Consider the following 21,980-nt stretch of genomic DNA (forward strand, 5'->3'; position numbering starts at 1 on the left):
TATGTAGAAAACTGTACCCCCAACTGTTTTCTTTTAAGGCGCTATTCTTGAAGGAATTTTAAGTGAAAGTGTCAATGAAAAAAGTCATTGACTCCCTTTCTTCCTGTTCCTTTTTTAGGAACTCGTGCACGTTAAAGAGCTCCCTGCAAGCAAAATTACTAGCAATTACACTCACGCTGAATCAAGCAGCTCTACTGATTGCAACACAACCCACAGACCTCTTGCTGAAGGAAAAGAAGTCAGCTCTGGAAGTGGAAAAGCTATCTGTCCTAACGTGTGAGGTCTCTTTGCCTGACAACGTGATAGCGAAGGTAAGGGAAGTCGGCGCTGCAAAGACAGAGTGACAGCAAACAGACCACAAACTTCCTTAGATAAACGACATCTTTCAAACCACACAATACCACTTGATACCTTTGTGCCCCTTGAGCTGTTACAAAGTGCAGCTGCACTTCAGCCCAGATTGATATCACTTGGGACGGAGGCCATCAATCCACAGGACAAGTGCAGGCTGAATACACAAACACAAAACTCGCACAATCTCACTGTTTCAATATAACGCTGGAGAGGGGATGGTGCGATCTTTCCAAAGGCTTAAACGAGTCTAGTGACACTGTCGACTTGAACATGGGGCACAAATCCTTCAAATAGGAGGGGAATTAATCTCACAAAATGATTAGTCATCTAAAACTAGCCAGACACCTACTGCAAGCAAGTTGGGCCAGCTGTCTAAGATACCCATGAGCAGCTCTCTGGAAAAGCCAGTCTTTTTACATTGACTATAGTAAGCATCTGCACAACTGTGTGAACATACTCTTAGTTTTCTACCAATTCCTTCATGCCTCCTCACAACCAAAGACAGGAGAGAATCAGCAACAATCTCATATTAACGATGACCTCTAAAAGCTACCGGCACTGATGGAAGCCTTGTTGTTGACTTCAGTGCAGTTTGGATCAGCTTTATCTCTAATAACTATAGACCAGAATTTTCATCTTATACTAACAACCTTAGGTGAAAAGATCTGCATTAGAGTTGGCTGGAAGCAGAAAGAGGACGAAAAATCAGCTTCTCCTGTGAAAACAAGAACTCCAAAATTTGGCTAGGAAATAAAGTAAGAATTAGCTCTGAACTTTTGAAGTCTCCAAGGCTCTGTAAGTTGACTATTATAGATAGTTTATGGAGTATGAGATACAGATCTCCTAAAACTGATGGGCTGCAGAGCAGCAAAAAGCCTAGAAACCTTAGCACTGGCTTCAGGACAGCTCAGCGAGCAAGCTGCCCTTGAGCAAAAAGAAGCAAGCCCAGGTTCCCCAGTGGCCCTGTGCGCAAGTTCCCAAGGAACAGAATGATATGGAATATGAAACAATTTTTTCAAAAGAAACCAGAAATTTTGCCAAGGATAAAATCTGATTATAGAGAAAAGTGAATGTCCCACTGGGAGAACTAGTCAAGCACAAAATTCCTGAGGAGTTTTGTTCCATATTCTTTCACCAACACCATGAATTATCTTGCTCTTTCCCAGAGTTTTTTGTAGCAAGTTGCTAAATTCCACTCTTTCAGAAGGTGTTCGGCGTTTAAAGGTGGCCTAAAGAACATGCAGATGCACTGGCCCTAAGTAACGTGTTGCTCAGGAGGTGACAGGATAATTAAGTTTCTATGGCTGAGAACTTGTAAGTTGACTTTGCTTCTCTACCACATTTTGGTAGATTTTCTTCAATTTCTTTCCGTCTAAGTGTTACTTTGACTGGCTCAGACTTTGTAGCTATAACGTAATTATAGATACAAAGACAACTGAATTGCAAAGGAGGCTATTTTAAAGGCACGTGGGAATCCCTTGAAAATGTAATGTGCATATTTTCATGACTAAATATTTTAAGCATTAAGTAGTCATATTCTCCGATGTTAGATGAGGCAATAAATTTGCCAATGCATGCAGATGAATCCCATTTAATCCCTATGCACCTCTTACTGCAAATTATGCTGTCAGAGAAACCCCCCTAAATAATGGGTTTGCTTTCCTTCTGAGGGAAGCAAGCTAGTGCAGGGAGTATGATCTTCAGGCTCAGATCAAGTGAAAGATCCAAAGGTTTACAATAGGTTTAAGAAGAACTGCAGCATCCCAACGGGGAGATTATTCCACCCACAGAAAAAAAAAAATAGTGTGCATTTTTCCCTGTCTCAGAAGAGATGGGATCCAGACTGGGCTAACATCCCCCAAGCTCTTCTTTTCTTCTCAGTTAACTCAGTTGTTTCCAATGAAAGTGTCACAGCATTCATAATTTTTTTTTTCTTCTCTTCTAAATAAAATTTTACTTATTTCACTACAACTTTAACATTCTCCCAAACACATCCCGAACATTAACAGCTAAGCAGAGTGGAGTAACCCTGCCAGGCTGACACCAGAAAGTTGCTTGGGCATCCCAAGGAACTTGACAACTACTGGGAGACTCCTGATGGCTCTCATGCCATCCATAAGTTTCTGGGATGTAATCTATTGAACTGGCACTTTTACCACTTTTGGGGCTGCGGGGAATGTTATGTCAAACATTTTCCCATCTCTGCATATCACCTCGTGAAGGTTAGGGTCCTGATGGACTGAAATGGCTGCATCACTGTGTGGATCGGGTGTGCTTTCATCCTGTGGGGAAGAAGAAAGCATTCGTAGTGGAGCAAAGACTTCCACCATGAGACAACGAGAGTTGCAGAGTAGGAGAGCCGGGGTCACACCTGTAGGATGCTATAGGAAAAGGTGAAGGAACAAGCTCTTTCCTTCAGAAAGAAGGAAAGGAATAAGCTACAACAGCAAAGACGTGTTGCTTCTGGGCCAGGAAGTTCAAACATAAGGAGGAAGGGTAATTAATTTCTACAGCAGAGCTCTGAGGGTTTACAATAAACTCTCAGATGGGCAGAAATAAAAGCTTGTCCTGAATTCTCCCATTCTGAAAGAAGGTAGAATTGAGCATAATATCAGAAAGAACAGTCTGATGGAAATGAGCACTGCTGCATGTTTTTCTGGCCGAGAGAACGGTGTGCAGTACGTCAGGGCTTGGCGCATGGCAGAAGGTCAGAGCCGATTCCGAGAACCCAGTAACAATAGAATCATCATGGACACAGGTGCTTCCGGGCTTGATCTTGCAATTTGGCTGTTTCCAATTAAATGTGAAGCAGCTGTGGCCCTTTATCTGCTCAAGTCACTGGAATCCATCTGAGGGGAAACTTTCTCCCATCTCTTCCCCTCTCCCCACCCCAAGCATGCAGCTCTGCTTTCTGAAGACAGAGAGGGGCAGGGACGGCCAGTTGGCAGAAGCCCCACAAAAAAACCTTGCCTTTCTTATCTCAGGGCAAAGCAATGAGATACTGATTCAGCCATTCATTTTCCAGTGCCTTTATCTGGGGACGAGGAGGACAGCCAGCAAAATAAGAAGCAAATACGAATGCTGTTGAAGGTTGTCAGGCAAACAGATTTGGGACACTTTCCCTCAGGCAACAAAATAAACAAATGAAGCCAATGTGAGGATAAATTCTCAAGTGTTTATGGCACTGTTCTGCATGCTGAGTACAACAGGGTTTCTTTTACAGAAAGGGATCGAGCTTTAAAGAAGGTATTTTCAACAGCCAGCTGGTGGGATTCTAGGAAGGTCAGCACTGGGCCACCAGGCAGATCAACGGGAGCTAGGGGATTTCAGAAATCCAGCCAGTGAGAGCTCCCAAATAGCTCCACACCAGCTAAAGGTACTTTATATGAACTTTTCTTTGCCAGTTCATTGATTCTGGAGCCATCAAACCCCTCCATGTCTTGGATATCTCTTCTAGCCTGCCAATGTCTCACTTTATTTTTCCCCAGTACCTTAAGAAAGGGAGAACTTGGCTCAAATTTGTGCTTGTCACTAGACAACAGAAATGTGAGACTCTAGGTATTCATTTTGGTCGGCTTAAAAAGCAGCCATTTCACAACCCATGCTTAGCATTTTGGACAGAGGAAGCCAACAATCTTCTGGCTTTACCCAGCCTGTATGTAACTGAAAGCATAAACAGCTTTGGTCTTTGCCCTGTTTCACTCTTCCCAAGGCTCTTCTGATACACAGGAGCAGTACTAGTTATTTTCTAAAAAGGTATTCTCTTGTCCTTTCTGAAACTGAAATGGATGGCAGAGCTTAAATATCATAACAGACCACCCCACCTACCTATGGTACCACTGCTTCATTATTATTGAACAATAAAGATCAGACTACTAATAATTTCAATAATAACAATCATACTGTTCTAGGAACAGAGGTATTAAAGAAAAATAGTTATTTGCTTTTTTGGCAAGGCAGCATTGGTAGTAAGTAGGACGTAGCACGAGTGTTTTGCTAAAGTTACTTTCATCATTTCAAATAATGGGGCTTCTGACTTAACCGGAGAAAGATTGTCCTGCAAATTACCCTCAAGAAATCACTGAAATTCAGCCAAACCTACCCTCAGTTTCAGTATGATATAACTCCAAACATTCCTATGTGCCAGCTCAAATTGTTCCTCTGTTCTTCTGCACACAAACTGTCCACAACAGTCCTTTTTTGAATTCCCTTGGCCAAAACATAAGCATGTAGCTGCTTCAGTTTTTTCCAATCCTTGCTGTTTTTTCCATGTGCTGTCCATCCCCACCAATCTCTACATTAAAGTCCAGCTGATCTTCCCTGAACACCATCCAATTTTTCAATTGTTAGTGCCAAGAATGCAATGCAGTGGGCTTGACTCCCTTACACAACTTATTTGGAAGTAAAGCAGAAATGTCTCTTTTGGGTTTCAGCAGAGGACAGAAATTATCTTATTTCATGTATGGCTCCACAAGAATCAAGATGAAAACACCGGCATCTCTATAATCCATAAAACAATTTCCGCTTGCAAGCAGCTCAAAATTTGTTGAGCTTCTATTTGTTTATTCTATGCATACGTGTGGCTAGTATAGCTGCTTTCCCGAAACGGTTCCTCTTCTGGGCCTTTCTAACTGTTTTCAAATGTTTTTATTTCATCTTTTAAAAACGAAAGAGGAGAGCAAAAAAAGAAAGGTAGACAAAAATGCAAGGATCCTTAAGACTCTCAATTACAGCAACATAGCCCCAACATCACAACAATTAACTGGCCGTGCTTTCTGAATATGCCATCAATTTTGTCATAACTGTGTTTGACTAGACTGTCTTTTGCAGCTTGCCCAGAAATCATAAAATACAAGCTATTCTAAAAAAGAGAGACAAAATGGTTCGCAGCAGCCTCCTCGCTTCTAAGGGGAAGGCCCAAGCACTTCTGATGGCTACAGCCCCAGCTGTAGGACAACGAAAATACAGTCCCTGATGGGGAGGGAGTCTCTTTTTTCCTAAAGGCAGCAAGCTGTTTTCTATTAATATATGTAAATGCTCTTTATTTAAACTTTCTTTAATCTCCTACTGTTTCTGCACCTTGAGTAATGCAATTTAGTGGCAACTCTGGATTTCTTTACCATGCCATGTATTTTTCTTCCTGTTTTCTCACCTAAGACTGGCCGATCTGCCTGGATCATCAGGCCACAGGAAAACATACAGCGCATCTAATCTTTTTGGAGTACAAACACATACTCTCTCTCAACTCAATCCAGTACTCACGCACAACAGCATACCCTTTAATAAAGTTTTGTATGTTCAATGTTCAGAACAGACCCCACTGGAATTAGGGTACTAGTCCAGACAAAGGGACCAACCTGCCCAACGCTCTAGTCTGGGAACAGAAGCTACCAAGTGTAGGATAATTCAACTGAGGACATAGGCACCGTTCTAGGCAGCAGTCCAAAGTCCACTTGCTTTCAAGTACGTTTCCCCCAGGGACTGACAATTTTAGGGAAGACATCATGAACAAGAGACACTGCTGCCGAGGTAGGGGAATGCATACACAGAGGTGCCCCATATTGCAAATAAGTCAATATTAAGCAGTGGCTTTGTTTCAAGTTTCCTGCCCCATCATGTTAAGTCTGTGATGACGTGTATAGACATATCCCAAGACCATAAAGAGCAGAGACTATTCTTGGACATCTCTCACACTACTGTATCTTTCTTTCTTCTCAAGGGCTTGCAAACAGCCAATAAATTAATAGTTTCATAATTTTCAGTTGAAATACTTTTCAGGGGAAGATGATACTTTCAACTAAATGAAAATTGCTGAGGAAAGTGCTGCTTCCCCAAGAGGAAAGTTTCTTTGTCAGAAACCTAGGAACGGTATGCCTCAGCTGTTTTGGTATAGTTTGCTTGTTATTTCTGTTTTGCTGTATTTTTAGACACAAGCATTTTTGTTGATTTTAGCCAAAATTTCCAGCTCCAGCCAGTTACAGTGTTTACTGCTCTTCCCTGTGCCATGTTGACTTTTCTCCCTCTGCCAAATTGCTTCTTAAACCTCCTCTGAATATATACTCTTCCCTGTGTTTGATAGCTTTTTCTTCTTATTTTCCCCATTGTTATTTAAGACTGTGCTCAACATATTCCAAGAAGCATTTACAACAAATGCTCTGTCAAAGACACTTATGTACAGTTGAGCCATATTATATTCTATATGAATCATTGCGGATGTTTCACAAACAAGGTTAGATCAGCCAGATTTTCCAACTATATTAAACATAGCTTTTTCAGACATGTCTACTAGCCCTGCGATTAATCCTCCATATTGAAACTCACCTCATATTTGGACCGTGTCATGTCTGCCCACCAGGGACAGGAGCATGCTGCTAACGCTTTCTCCTAATGAGGATAACAATCCTATGACAGAGCAATCTCAGCCAAAGCTAGACGGTCTCTCACCATCCCTCCCAGTTTTATTGTCTATGATATCTTTAGACAGAGACCTCATCTAAATGGCCAAGAAAGAGAAAAGTCTAGGGGAGGAAGGAAGTCTGTTTCACCAGACAATTTTGTGCCATATTTTATCGTATACTAATTAAGATTGCCAAGACCCTGGTAATCAATCCTTCTTGTCTGCTTTACTTGATCAGATAGATGGAGAAGCTCAGGGAATATTGCATCACCACCACACTTTCCAAGGTGCATCTGCCGCATTAAATCTGGTCCTTCGGGCAAAACTGAAATTCCACCTGAAGAAGAGCAGCCTGACAGAGAGGCCTGAAAAATGAAGTTGGTGGCAGTCTACTGCCCTGCAATGGTGAAGCAAGTAAAACCCCATGAAGAGAAAAAGACAAAACAGCTACGGGGGAAAATGAACTGAACGAGATGTTTCTTGAAAACAGAAGGAAACTGTGGCCCTTCTGATCTGGTACAGTGAAGCAGCTGTGATATGAATAATGCTCCCAAGTGAAAAAAACAGCCACTGAGGCTCCGTGTGTTTCCAAACTTACACAATGCTTTACAATGCACTTTTTGTCTGGAACGTGGGTAGGAAAGGGAGGTTCCGCACCCCCTCACCCACCTCCTGTACTAATGCAATGATCTTGCTTAGTCACAGAAAAAGGGAGAGAAAAAAGAAAAGGAGAGAAAGTGATTAATAATCTGTGGGCAGCTGCTTACTTTCCAATTGGTTGTCCAGGAGGGGTGTGCTCCACTTCAAATCCTGCTTGTCTCAGTACATCAATCACAGTGTTGTTACCCAGGAAGTGACCTAAAATACAGGTAGAAAATAGCACTGTCAATCAAACTGCTCCTCTCACTCACTTGAGTTTCTCCTGTTGGAACAAGTTTGGGAGGCAAGGTTACCAGAAGCTAGACCAGCTCCAAAAGCAAGAAAGGCACGTTATGCAATTTGTTGTAATTCAGGCTCAGCTATTCACCAGGTAGCCCACTGCAGCCTTTGGCAATGGCCAGAGGAAGAGACAGCGTACAGTCTGATACGCTCTTCTTCCATGTTATTTACCCCTCCGTCCCCTCACACGGCAAGGGACCGGGTGGATAAAAGAAAACCTAGATGAATTGCTAGTCTTGTCTTCCACTGTGGCCATTTTTGGTATGTGCACGGACTAAATAAACTTCTAACATGGGTATCAGAATGACCCTGCAGTGGCAAAAAGAATATTACTGGGGCTTTGACTCACAAATTGGTACAACCCCAGATGTCCACCCTGCTCATCATCGTTCATGGACATCTGCTTATGAAGAAGCTCTGAAGCTGCTGTACTGCATGCTCAGTGCTTATCTACCTAAAACGGCAGTGATTCAGGAATTGCTTCATCAACTGCTCAGCCACCTGCACAGCAGGGTTGCGAGGAGCTGGGACGGTAACCTTATCTCTCCCAAAACGTGAAGATTTACTCCTGTAAATCAGGGCTCTTTGCTAGAAGTGTAAAGGTCACATTCCTATTCACAGAAGTAACAAAGAGCCCAATAAGTATTGCAGCATGTACGGGCCTTGAAAGAGTTTACTTAAGGGAGTCCTATATACTTGAGGTCTGAACCAAATCCCACTGGAGTCAATGGGAGCCCTCAAAGGACTTTGGGTACAGACTCAATAAGACAGCGTAATCCCTTCGAAGCTTTCAACTTATTGTCAGAGTCCCGCATTGTTTTCAGGATGGGTTAGCTGTATAAAGTAAGGAGGCAAGAAGTCCACTAACAGGTTTATTAAAATCCACGTAGCCCAGTAACCTGTCTCCAACTGTAGCCTGTGGTCAATGTTAAAGGTATATAAATACATACGTGAATGACACTGAGAAAGGACAGAACAATCCTCCTCCATTATGTCCATTAGCTTCCAGCTCTGCACGGCTGGATGACCCTCATTTACACCCAGGTCATCGCATCTCACTGCCAGCTCTGAATAGACCAATTCACGACGAATGTGCTCAAGCCTCTGCCTCCATGTACTTTCTGCCCTCTGACATCTTGCAGCAGGGAGTTCCACCACGTGCCGCGTGTAAAAACGCACTCCTCCGGTTTGCTGCTGCCTTAAGCACAGTGTGTTTGCAGGAGATGCTTGTAACTGCCCGGCTCCATGGCAGAGCCAAATGCCTTGCACTGAAAAAACAAGGCAGGCAGGACATGCCAGAGTCTCCTCCATGCATGCCACTGCGTAAGGAGCTGGCGTAACCGTCAGTAGAGTCACCCCTAGGACACCTCACCCATACGGCACAAAGTCGCTATGAATTTGAGAGTAATTCAGTCCCTAGTATTCACTAAGCCTGCATCTCTCCACTCACGCTGCCAACAAGGGCGCTAATTCGCATCAGTTGTGGGAATGATGTAGTCGTATGGCTTTTAGTGCAACTTGCAAGCACTGGTAAGAGCTTTTAGCCAAAAGACATTTCTTTAAATGATTAAACGTACATTTGCAGAGCCCTAGCGTGTTCCAGGATTCCTCCACTTCCTTTTAGGAAAACTCAAAATTTGATTTTCCCCTGACTAACTTACTTATAACAAAAGCCAAAGGAGCAGAGAGCAGTCCCAAAAATGTGTTACACACCCTCAGAGATTCAAGAAATGAGACATTTGTGAGTGATTAACTGGATTTGATCATATCCTGGTTTTTTATGCAGTGGCCAAGGCAAACAAAGGTCCCCATTCTGGGACTGGCAAAGTGACACTAAGGAACCGAAGTCAAAGGTGTCAAAGTCAGAGATGTTTCTGAGTCCATGGTACAACGCTCTACTTTCCCTGAACCGGAGTCTGAAATGCCAATCATCCTGAATCCAGCAAATCTTTGACATCATGACAGTATGACCCAATTTTAACTGCTTTAAACCCAAGAAAAGAAGTAACTATGCAACAGCTCTGATTCCTTATCCACAAAATGGTAGGACCGTCAACAATGTCAGCTCCCCAGCAAAGCCCGCGAGTCCCTTCAGTGATGGATGAAGACCAAAAGGTGATACCTCTGGACTTCCCATTCCTGCCCTCTGTGTGGAGACCATGATGAAAGCTGCTAGCTCGTTGGACCGGTGATCTGCTGTGAGGGTGGCAGAAAAACACGTGGTGAGATGCGTGTTTCCACAGGGTAAGTCACCCCAAGCTGTTCAGTCCTCTGCTGTACCCCTTTCTCTTGGGAGCTGTCCTCCAGCCATCCAGGAGTTTGTCTCGGATTTAGACTGCAATTACGGGGAACAGATGAGGTTCCTGCCAAGGTAAAACCCACCCACGCAGGGAATGAATGTCCCCAGGACCTCTTCTGAGACTAGGGACTGAATTTGCATATCACAAATGTCCTTACCCTCTGCTCCACGCTCGAGGCTTATTCCTTTAATTTTGCCTTTCCTAACAAGAAGGAATACCAGCTTCCATTAAAACTGCCCCCCCCCGACTCCAAATCTCTGAATAAATGAAAATCTTCATTACAAACTTCAGTGTGAACATAGTTATTTCATTTTAGATCCACAATTCAACACATACTAAAATATTTTCAATGCTCCAGTTCAACCAAGAGAAATCAAAACAAACAAAAAAAACCCCCAAAACCCAACTTCAAGCTGACCCCTAAATAATTCTTCATTCCACATACATCAACAGAACCTGAAGCTTTAACAACTGCTAGGAAATGGCATGAGCAGGTCTTTGCAAAGCTTTACGTTAAAATTTTCCTGTTTGCATTATCCCACGTACATCTGGGTAAATCACCACCCGTCTCACCATCAGCTTGTCCTGTTCATGCATCCTTTCCACCTGACTGCAAGATTTCTATATGGACCAGCTCTGACTTCTACTTGTCTTAACTTTTCTGCTCAGTCAAAATTTACATATTGCGATTGGTTTTGTATCCATCTGTTTATTTTACGTCACAGTAATGCTGCTGTGGCCAACTCATTATCTCATTATGCACTCTACAAGCAATTTGAAGTCATGCTCTACCTCAATGATGGAAAAACTGAAAATACGCATGCTCAGACCAGCAACCTTCCCACCCAACACAGACACCTTCCCAACAGTGATCCATGGTATCCCATGGCAAGGAGCTCCTCGGGATCAGAGATATGTGGAAGAGGAAGGTTTGAGGAAAAAGGTGGCACTTGAGAGGTCCAGTGCAGGTGGGTAAAGTGAAACATGAAAACACCCTCATGTCATTGCTGTACTTCCAGGGTTAAAGAATTCCTGGAAGAAATGTCTTGGCTTGCCTCCTGCTGCTAAGTCCACCATAGTTATCCTTCCCAGTTTTAAAATCCAGGAAAATTTTCTGTATGAAAAATTTCTTATATAAAATGACTCTCCTTGGTCACATACAACTTGAGACAAGCATTCACTTGTTAGATACCGACAACAATGTAATAATTTTGACAGCTTATGGCATGCCGTGAAAACGAATTTAATCTGTATATTAGAGACAATTAAGCTCAGCATCAGTGAAAAACATCAAATCCCTGCCTCTGGCTGCCCATATGTGCAAACAGAATATGTAATAATTGCCAGATTTTTTATAACATCAGAGGATTTAATTTTTATTTATAGCTATAAAAAAAATGAAGTTTATATATGTGCGTCTGTGTGTGTTTGTGTGTGTATGCTTTTCTAAAATCTTTTAAAAATTTCTCTGCCTGGCCTGGAAATTTTCATTTAAAAAAAAAAAAAATCAAGAAAGTATAATTATTGAAAAGTTAGTGCATCTAGATACATATCAGACAGATTAGAGAGACAGGGGAATGTTCTTGCTTCTCCATCACTATTCCCTCTTCAGTCTCAACCTGAATAAACTATCCATGCAGTATTAACCAAATTTACCTTGACAGCTGATGAAAACTGGATCCAAGAGGTCAGAACACCAACTGCCTCGGGAAATCCATGCAAGTATGGGAAGAGGAGAGAAAGCAGACATAAAAGATTTTCTAGATAGGGACTTGAAGTGAAAGTCTGTACTTGGGCATGGCGATAGTACAAGCCTCTCCTAACAGCTTAAGATTAAAAAAAAAGGTGTGGATGCAATCCTTCCACCCTCTAAGGATAAGGAGATACTCAAGAGATTTGCTTGAGGACAAGACCCAGTGCTAAACACAGAGTCATTTTGCTGTTTGAACATAAACGCAGCGGAGTGGCTAGCGTGGCTCACTGCACTTGGCGGTGTTTCTTCATTAAATTTGATGAGGCCAAGATTATTCTCCTTTCACTCATGTCTTGTTTTTTCGAGACAGAGGATCTGGAGACACTGGAGGAACACGTTACACAGCATGGTTGCTAACATTAATCAAACACCTTCCATTCCTGGTTTGCTTTTTTATTTTTAATTAAGAACTGTGCTTCGGACTACACAAAGCAGATGCATGTAATGCATTTCCTTACCTCCCCAAAGTTTCATTTTTCACTGGAAGAAAGAAAGAATAAACCACTTCGTTTTTTTACAAAAAGATGAAAAATACATGATTTCCTCAAAGCATGCACATGCGCGCGCACACACACTGCTGAAAAAATGCATTTTCGTCCTTTCTTAGTGGAATATCCTGAGGCGGAGAGAAATACACTTCTCAGCCAACTCTAACAGTAACAGCCACGTATTTTCTAATTGACCACAGAAACTAAAGCTCTCCTTTACCATTTCAGATGTTCTGGTGACCCCCATCAATAGCATACCTAAGCATACGGTTGCATCCCTCAAAAGTTAAATGAACTTGGGTGTTCCTACACAGAAAAATATAACCTTGTTTTGATGACAGAAGCAGAAAAAATGTTTTTAAGCAAATGTAACATACTTTATCTAGGTCTAGAGATCTACTACATATTACTCTGTCTCTTCGTTTCACAATTCTTTGTTCCACGGCTTAGAAGGATAAAGGGGTACAAAGGAGCAGGAGATAATTCCCTCACAAAGGACCTCCATTGCCAGAGCCTTTGAAGTTGTGCTAAAAAAGCCTTGCTAGCCCATTAGCTGACACACAGCAGAAACCTGAACTGTTTCCATGCACACTACAAGCAGAGCTATTTTCTGCACAATTAGTCATAAAAAGGGCCAATGTAAACTGTGTCGGGAGGTCTCAATTCTTTACATTCTCCACACAGTGAATCAGACATTATGTATAACGTTTTGTTGCCATTTAGACCTCGGGCTGCTTTGCAATCAGGAGGCGGCAGTCTCTATTCCTCCTTCTCTCTCGATGCTGATTTTCAAGCCTCTTGGCACCACCAGAATGTTTATGGTAGTTAGGCTTCACAAGAACTAGTGTAGGCAAAAATGCAAATGCCGAAAGCTGCACGTTCACAGCTGGAGCAAATACTTACTGGTTCCTTTGCCTGCTGCTTCCAAAAGTATGCCTCCATTTCTCTTACTATGAGAATGGTCAAACTGAATATTTTGGAAGCTGAATGATGAATATGTCAAGAAGCGGCTGTGGTAAGGAGCTACAGCAAACAGTTCAGGCAATGAATTTTATCTGAATTTGCTAATTTCTCCGTTATAGCATTCCACTCTAACCCAACAGTCTCTGGGTAACAGCATGAATTTACTGGGGGGAACCACATGACATCCCACATTACTGTTTCCTGCCGCAGCAGATGTCCCAGACCCATGATGAGGAATCAGTTTTGTGGATAAACCCTCCAAATTTTTGATTCCCTTCCACTCCTCCTCCAGTATCATAGCTGCTTGCATCCTTGCACCCAGCCATTCTTTGCTAATGAATATAATCCTTTTAAAATTGGAGGTTCTTTCACTCTTTCTCATGACGACTCAGATTTAGACCGCTATTGCTGTCAGAGGATTGCTCCCCTTTCTTCCTAAACCGCTTACTTTCCTGAAATCTCACTCTAGTGGTAGGGATTGCCTTGAATCAGTATCTCGAGTGGACTCTGACAAGAAGCAAACGTTGGATTTGTGCACAGATCTTGCTTTTGCCGGTTGGATCTAGACGTATCTAAAAGTTTCCTCCAGCCTGAGTACCCTTCTAATGTGAATTGTCCTATCAGAGTATAAAGAATGACACCAGGTAACAGGTTGGGTGGGTGATATGCAGCATCTAGTGATGAGGATGATGTTAGGACTGCCTGAAAATTTTGATTTTAGATTTTACTGATAACATGAACAAAATTAACGCTTGTGGGGATGCAGCAGGGGAATTTTCTGGGAACGGCTGGAAGGACCCCAGCGTCCCCCCACCTCCCCCAGTTAGTATGAAACGACGTGAGCCATACTCCATGCCAGAGGATGAGACATGCAGTGTATGCATCATCAGCATCCCAAATTTATCCCTACCCGCACCTTAGACAGACCAGATATAACAAAAGCTTCCTAGAGCTGGTATTCAGGTTCAAATCAAGAGCTGCGTGTGGGCTTTCCAAAGAGAAAGTGACTTTCAAAGATACAGCACAGAACTGTGAGTGCCCCGGGGCAACTCCTGGGTAGTAACAGCACCCAAATACTATGGACAACAGATGCTATGAGAGACAAGCTCATGGCTGCGTGAACTGGCACCCCACAGAAACTCAGCAGCCTCAGAGACCACCCCCCACTAGGTCTGTTGATGCTACCCCAAGCATCCTTGCCATAGAGGAGAGTGCTCGGTGCTCAGAGTCGGGAACTCTGCACCCCACCTTTCAGAAAAGTCTGTCACCCCAGGTAGCTGGCTTCTGCTCCGCTGCAGGACATCGTTTTGCACTTAGAAATTTCACCGTTATGCAAAAAGCTGGGGAGGAGAGCTGGAGATGCAGGGAATGAGCTTTCTTCCTCCCCTGTTTGGCAGGAGTATCCGAGCCCAAAGCATGCCTTAAAAAATACTTTGTACGAGCCACGTGCAATGGTCTTGTAAAGCAGGCTTTCATCATAGCCTCCTTACATCATGCCACCCCTTCTCCAAGGCAGATGGAGAAATCATTTTCCCTCTCTTGTTTGATGTTGTTATTCTCTGCAGTTGTGAGGAACTGACTCATAGCCACTTTTGGACAGTCATGGGAAGCAAAGCAATAAAACATAAAAGGCCAAAGCGTGCAGCACTTTGAACGTCCAGCAATCCTCCCATGGATCTCCTTCATTCCTTCCTTGCATGTAATCACCTCTTCTCCCCTCTCACCCGTGAGCACTTACAGAATATGCTCAGGAGAAAGGCCACACCGTCGCCAGGGGAGAATGGAGCAACAAGGGGCCAAAAGTTGAGAGGGTTATTCCAGATTGATGCCAGGGTAATGGAGCACAGATCTGTGTATCCCTGGGGTGTCTTCGAGATCTGCGGTGCAATACTATACTCAGACCATCTCAGTCTGAAGGACAGACAGACTCTGACAGGCTGCTTCTATTTTCTTGCTGCCCCTTGATATAATAAACTCCCTTCATGTCTCTGCCCTTCTGTTCTTCCTCTCTGCTTAGCCCCTCCAAGCATCCCTTCTGTTGAGGGCATGGAGCTATTCTGGAGGCACCCAAGTATCACACACTGGAAATACTTCTCTGGAAGTGGCCTGGAGTGCAATGCACAGAGCCCTCAACAGGCTCAGCATGAGATGGGACTGAGCTTACCAGTTTGGGACTGGTGCCATGCTGGCATAGCTCTCTGCTTTCAGACCCAATACAGTGCCATCATGTGGGCTCAGCCCCTCAGTTCTGTGCTATCTTCGAAGTCTTTGCACACCTTCCCTAGCAGACTTGCCCTAAATATATGATGAGGAAAAATATAAAATGATTTTTTTTACAAAATGCTCAATTTTCTTCAAGTCTAAACCAGCTGTTTCGCTTAGGTTAAAAAAACCAACACAAGTGAGAATTGAAGTGAGGTCACCTCCCAAGCATCTCCTCTGGCCTCTGTGTCAGACCACAGCAACAACTGAGCTGTGTCAGACCAACACAACAACAGGGTTCACGGCTGCTTCAGACATTTCAAAATTAAGTGACTAGTCTAAGCTGGTCAGTCTCACTAGAGAGGATGGGCACCTCCACAGAGAAATTCATTCCAACATCTCAAACACCAGGTTTGGGAAGAACATAAGCCCTCTGTGCAATTCTCTCTCCATTGACCATGTGAGTTTAAACAGCTCCTTTAGCCTCAGGATGTATCAGACATGGCACGATGGCCCACCAAGCTACTCTACCACTGCCCAGAGCCCATCCTTCCTCCCCACCCTTCCCTCTTCTGCCCTGCCCCCCACCTTTCTTGCCATACCAGAGTTTGCAAAGGAGGGGGAGCTGTGTTGATCTGTGCTGGACAACATGCTCCGGTTGGTTATGAGGCCTTTTGGGCTATTTCATATTCTAGCTTTACTTACATGGCATTAGAGAAGTTTCCCATAGAAAGAAGGTCCAACAGAGGATGACCCTTTCAGTATATATTCTTAAAGAAATAACACATTGAATAGCAAGGATTCAAGTTTAAAGGGCAAAGGGAGGTGAATGAGTAGCTCACAATATCCTATTACCTCAGCCCAGTACGTTTGAGATATGATGAATCCAATCCCTTCCTGTCTATGCTAAGGAAAAGGTCCCTTAGGGGTAAACAACAAAGCCTACAGATTTGAAGTGTTTATTTTCTAAAATATATTTGTTGTGTTTGCTGGTATAAGCTGGAACAACTTACCAGGACAAGAAATGTGTAAGAGAAAAATGACACGGGTAGGGCTGAAGTAAAGGTTTGCCTGTTATTTTGTCCCCAGGTTTTACTGTGAGTGAAGACAGGGCTTGCTCAGTCTGAGATATTGCATGGAGGATGGTTATTGGCATTCTCCCCTATAGCAGAACGCCACGACTACATGGGATTTTCTTTTTTCTTAATTTTATTTTTTTTAAGGCGCATGCTCCTCACTGAATCCTGTTGTTGTGAACACACCTTTCTACACAAAGATGTGATGTAAGGTGTGACTGGAGGTATGTGCCAGCCATGGCACATGGAGAAGATGTCTCTGTGTCCCTCATGTGAGCCTCTGCAACGGACAGAGCCAAAATACAAAATCTTGGGAACTTCACCCATCCCCAGCATTGCAGAAGGACACAAGGAAATGAGTCCTGAGAAAAACCTAGAGAAAACCCAGCATCTCCAAGAGTCTTCTCAGGGTGCCGAGACAACTCTGAGATTGGCCCAACCAGCTAGGACCATCAGATCACCTAAGAACAGACAGTCTAGTATGAAATGCACTGTCTTTACACACAATACTGTTTGCCAATTGTCATCAACACCTCAAGCAGCGAGGAAATGGGTAAGGAAATGCAGTCTCTCGTTTTGCCCAAGGTGCCTCATTAGTGTGCTTGCAGCCTTGCTGAAGTAGACAACATGCTCCCATCTGAACCAAAGTTATCAGCTCTTTTCATGCAAGCCACTGCCAGTCCCCCCGGACAGTCGCCACAGTAAAGTCCCGACAGCTGGTGCTAGGCAGGTAGCTTCCGAGAGAAGTGTTTCATATCCCATCGCAAATCCCCCTGAGCCATCCCGAACTAGTCTGGAATGCACATGGACCTGCTTGCCAAAGCCAGGCAAGGGTTGGGGTAGGGGGGAGAAAACTTGTTTCCATACCTCCCTGCTCCACGCTCTTACTTTGCAAAGAAGGTAACTGTGAGCGTGTTACTAAAACACCTATAATGACTTGACGGAGCCTGAGCTCAGGGCAGCTTCGAGCCTTGGAAAGCTCCTTGGTCAGCAAAACAGATTTTTGCATGCGGAGTATCTCATTGAACTTGTGGAGACGTTTCTGAGGCATGGCCCAGCAAAGATCAGATCTTGCGGGACCTCAGCTTTTCTTAGGACACAGCCAGTACCATGAAATGCAGCATCTTTGTCTGCCTTAGGCAAAGGCTTCAGGCAGGCAATAAGGATGCACTCAGTAGCTTACTGTAGGAAATAAATAGTGGTGAGGACCCTGGTATATCATTGCAAGCTCTGGGAATGAGAAGTTTAGTGACTTCCAGAGCTGGACTATTGAGTTTGTCTAATCCCTTTTTGGCCTCATGGATGCATTTGGCTTCCACAATATCCTGTGGTCGCAATATAATTATACACTGTGAAACAGCACTTCCCCGTGTTGATTTTGAACCTGCCCACTGATCATTTCATTAGGCTCCCCCCAGTTCCTCCAGTTTGCACAAGCACAGCTCTAAACTGAATTAAAAAAAATTGTAATCTTGCTCTAGTGTGAGATTAAACAGGGAAGTTAGTTGGGGGCAATGTCTGTCAAATCTGAAATTATTTCAAAAGACTACAAGACAGGCTGTCATTTTCTGTTTGAAAATGAGTTTGAAAACCACAAATCAAAGCTCCCAGTTGACAGGACACGGATCCTTGCTTGTTCTTTCTGGTTTTGACCTCACAGTCAAAAAAATTTTACAGACTACACTGGTTTCTTCATCTTTTCCAGGAGCCCCTTTCTGGTGGTTTATTTGGATTGTGGATGTCTCACAAGTGAAAAACGCGGTGATGACATAGCACAAAACACAGTGATTCCTCAGCAAATTGCTGGCCCCCTGAAGTTTATGGACACAGGACAAACTCCGTGCTGGAGCAGAGAGTACCGATGCTTTCTAGCCTGCTTCTTGAGCAGTGCCCTGCTGGCATAGGAAAATGGAAACTATTTTACCAGACTTTTTAAAAAAGGAAACTCTTCAAGAAAACCAAAACCTAGCCTCCTTAGTCAGTATCTTTTTAAATATAAAAGCTTCACATTGTTAAGACCGTCGATGGTTCATGCTTTTCCCAGAAAAATCCAGCTGGCCACTGGATGTCACTGTTGTTGCAGAAAAACACACCAGAAAGTTCACAAATCGGGCTGTGAATAAGGTGAGGTGAAGTCACCCAAACCTGGAAATGGCCTTTTCTTTCGGTTAACCAGCACAGTGCCGGTGGCACTTGGAGGCTGCCCTGCCAGTGCGAACAACGGGAGGCAAGGCGTACTCAATGGCGCCGAGGTCTCCATCACCATTTGAGGGCAAGTCCTCCATGGAGCTCACGGACCCATGCCCAGATGTGTGTCCCCTCTTCTTGCTAGCTCCCCTCTGGTTTTGCTGAGATGTGTCCCTGCTGAGCCCCTGGTCTGTATGACGCATCCAACCTGGTCTCCAGTTTGGACTCAACCCTTTCTCTTCTGCCATATAGTGGAGCACACTGCAGCAAGCACATTACCAAGCTTGTCCTCGATTATGGATTAAAAGCAATTACACGTAGTTTTGCTCTGTGGTTTTAGCTGGCGCTCCTGAAAGGGCAGTTTAGCATAGTTGCAATACTTTCAAAGGTTTGAGGTAATATCTCCATCGAAAGCAGCTTTGCGTTATATAGATCATTTGCCTCCTCTGGATTACACCAACCAGGCATTTCCAAATCCACTCAACCGCACGGAGGACACCTGCCGTAAAAGACCTTTCTGAGCTTTTTAATTCAGCTAAGGATGCCTTTGCACCATCGCGGTGAGCCTTGCCAGCGCAGGCAATGGACTTTTTCAAGGAGTGCTGTGAGGCTGCAGGCTGAGGCCCTTCCCTCTGTGAAAGCAGGTGGAACAAGCCCCAGGAGTCCACAAAACCCTTTCAGATTGGGGTCACCAGGTGCAGATGGTGCTGCTGTGGCATTGCAGGAGGCATAAACTGGGACTTGCTTCCCACCTTACACTCCAAGCTCAACGCTTGCTGCTTGATTCATGCCTGCTTTAACACCGGGAAGCAAACCCACCAAACAAGGCAGATCAAAACAACAAACTGTTGCCCCTGAGGAGAGAAGGCAGGCAGGCACACACCACAGACATTTGTTGAGCGGCTTAATACGGTGTTCCAAGACCCTCAGATACATGTGGTGAGGGAAGAGATCTAGAGTATCTACATCTGGAGGTCTGTCTCTTTTGAAGTGCAAGCCATGCCCAAGGCTGTGGAAAGTACCCATTTTAGTCTATCTAAATGCCATAAATCAGGATCAACTCTGCCTGGGCATGATGGATCAGATCAGCTTTGACCCTAAGGATGTTGGTATAAATTAGAAAAAGGATCTCCATAGGACACTTTGACCGCAATATTTTTAAAGTATTAGGAGATTCCTTGGCTGTCTCTATATTATTTTTTCTTTCTTTAAAAGCAAAACAGAAGAAAGAAACGCTTTGGGAAGGATGGAGAGTCCTTTGGCTAAAAGTCTTGTGGTAGAAGGAGTGGGGGTTTCCAGCCAGCAATGGCAAAGGCTCTACCAGGAGGGTCAGTAAATCTAATCTGTCAAAGAGACCATCTGTGCAGTGGGAAAAGAACAGAAAATAGTCCTGCAGTATTTAGAGATTCTCAGCTGTAAAGGTGATATGTGAATACAAACAGTGGTCACTTCCAAGCTCACATGCCGCCTCTCTTGGACACCGCCTGTCACAACCCAACAGTGATGAGCTCCATCCTGCAAATACTTCCATTTGTAAGCTGCTTTGTGGATGCAAACAGTCGTATCAAGCCCCCACATCCCCGTGCACAAAGGATACCTTGCTCACAGATGTTAAATTTAATTGACCAAAAGTCATGGAAAGCTGTATTCTTGAAGTACTAATGCGTACACGCTATGCCTGCGGAGAAATTATTTTTATTACAAATTTATTCCTAATTAGACTATCAGATGTGTATCTACATTCCACTCATTACTATTTATCTTTGTGAATTCCACCCACACAGATCTATTCTCAGCCACATGGCCAAACATCCTGACTAAGTTCAATTTAGTTTTTTTCTGTATAAATGTATAAACACACAGATTTTCTATACACATCCATGTTTCGAGCAAGCAGAAATATTTGATTTGAATCACCACTGCATTACTCTGGTTTTACACTGATATAAACACTAGTGGTTTTCACCGTTATCTCCTGCTGCCCAGCTGTGAACATTGGGGAAACGGAGCAACAATGAAGATAAGCACAATTTATCTGAATCTCTCTCTCATAATATTAGCCCAGTGAGCAGACTTCTAGTGAAACCAAGGAGAGGGAGATTCAGTGATCCTGTTAGTTTTCCACGACACGGCTGTCCGCTCTGACACATGGTCACGTCCAAAAGTTAAGTAAGTTATTATGGAAGTTTAGAAACCTCAAAATATACACAACAGATTTTGAAAAACATTGTGGTTACGTGGGTTCAAGCATGCTTGAGGAACATGTTAAAATCCAAGCAAACAATCTGCGCCTTCGCCCCCTTTCTGCTAACGCACCAGCGTGTGCACACATCACCAAGCTTGCATTGCAATTTGTAGCTCTGTTATTCATAGCCTTCATTAAAGAATAACAGCCCCTGTTTGAGGATCACGAGGCAAAATTGTTCGCACATGTGGACCAAACAGACACACCAAGGCTGCACCCTTATGGTTTCTGAGTGACAAGCTTAATAAGATTATGCTTGATCTTTCTCTTAATAAAGCTGGATGACATTCAAGCAAAGCCTGGGTTTTGTTTTAATGGTACATTAAGGGAACCCAGAGCTTGGCACAGCTGGAGGCCTGAACCATCGAACAAAACTTGGCACTGCCAGCACTCCCTTACGATCTCAGACCTCACATAATGAATATTTATATCTATACATACACACACGCACATATATTAAATACCTATCATTAGCTGGTCAAGGTCAATGCTCTGGGTAACAGAGTTGGATGTAATACCAAGAATGATGATGGTTCTTTTTTTCTGGTGTTATGAATCACACAAATTAAGCAACCCACAGTTTATAGAGTCTGCAACATGATGGACTGCTTTTAAACCACACATACCAAAAGGAAGGAGAACAACTCCAAGAAATAACAAAAGCAAAAGAGAAGTGTCATCACCTTACTGTTTAAACCTGAACACAGCAGAACACAGAGACTCCTGCTTAACTTTAATAACACCAGCAGCCTTAGCCGACTCCGGGGAAGCAGTCATTTGCTTGAGATAAGTCAGGGCTCGCGTGTTTTGAAGCATTATGGGTTAGAAGCTAAATAGTGTTAGCTGAGTCACACTGATTTAAACCATCATTGCAACCGGCCCAAAAATTACAAAAGACAGAACACAAAGAAATCACTTAGAGGAACAGGGAAGATATAATACTGATTTTTTGTTTTGAAAAGGAAAAAAAAAAAAAAAAGAAAAATAACCCCTCCCCAATTAAGACTTTACTTTTGGAAAAGGAAAGCTTCCTTAAGGACAACCTGAGCAGTCCCATCTTCTCTTTCCCTCATCTC

The 21,980-nt window shown here is 43.5% G+C and overlaps 1 protein-coding gene across 1 annotated transcript in view; it reads right to left on the minus strand.

The window, feature by feature from the left end:
- Positions 1-21,980, minus strand: part of LOC104083513 (metalloprotease TIKI2-like) — a gene marked incomplete at its 5' end in the record, with an annotated part of 132,558 nt that overhangs the window by 38,408 nt on the left and 72,170 nt on the right. The window contains one exon of the mRNA XM_009587017.1: positions 7,519-7,609. Within this exon, the coding sequence (XP_009585312.1) occupies positions 7,519-7,609 (91 nt within the window). The remainder of the gene's footprint in view (positions 1-7,518; positions 7,610-21,980) is intronic.

Source organism: Fulmarus glacialis, unplaced genomic scaffold, assembly GCF_000690835.1.
Source record: "Fulmarus glacialis isolate BGI_N327 unplaced genomic scaffold, ASM69083v1 scaffold14231, whole genome shotgun sequence".
NCBI classification, from domain to species: domain Eukaryota; kingdom Metazoa; phylum Chordata; class Aves; order Procellariiformes; family Procellariidae; genus Fulmarus; species Fulmarus glacialis.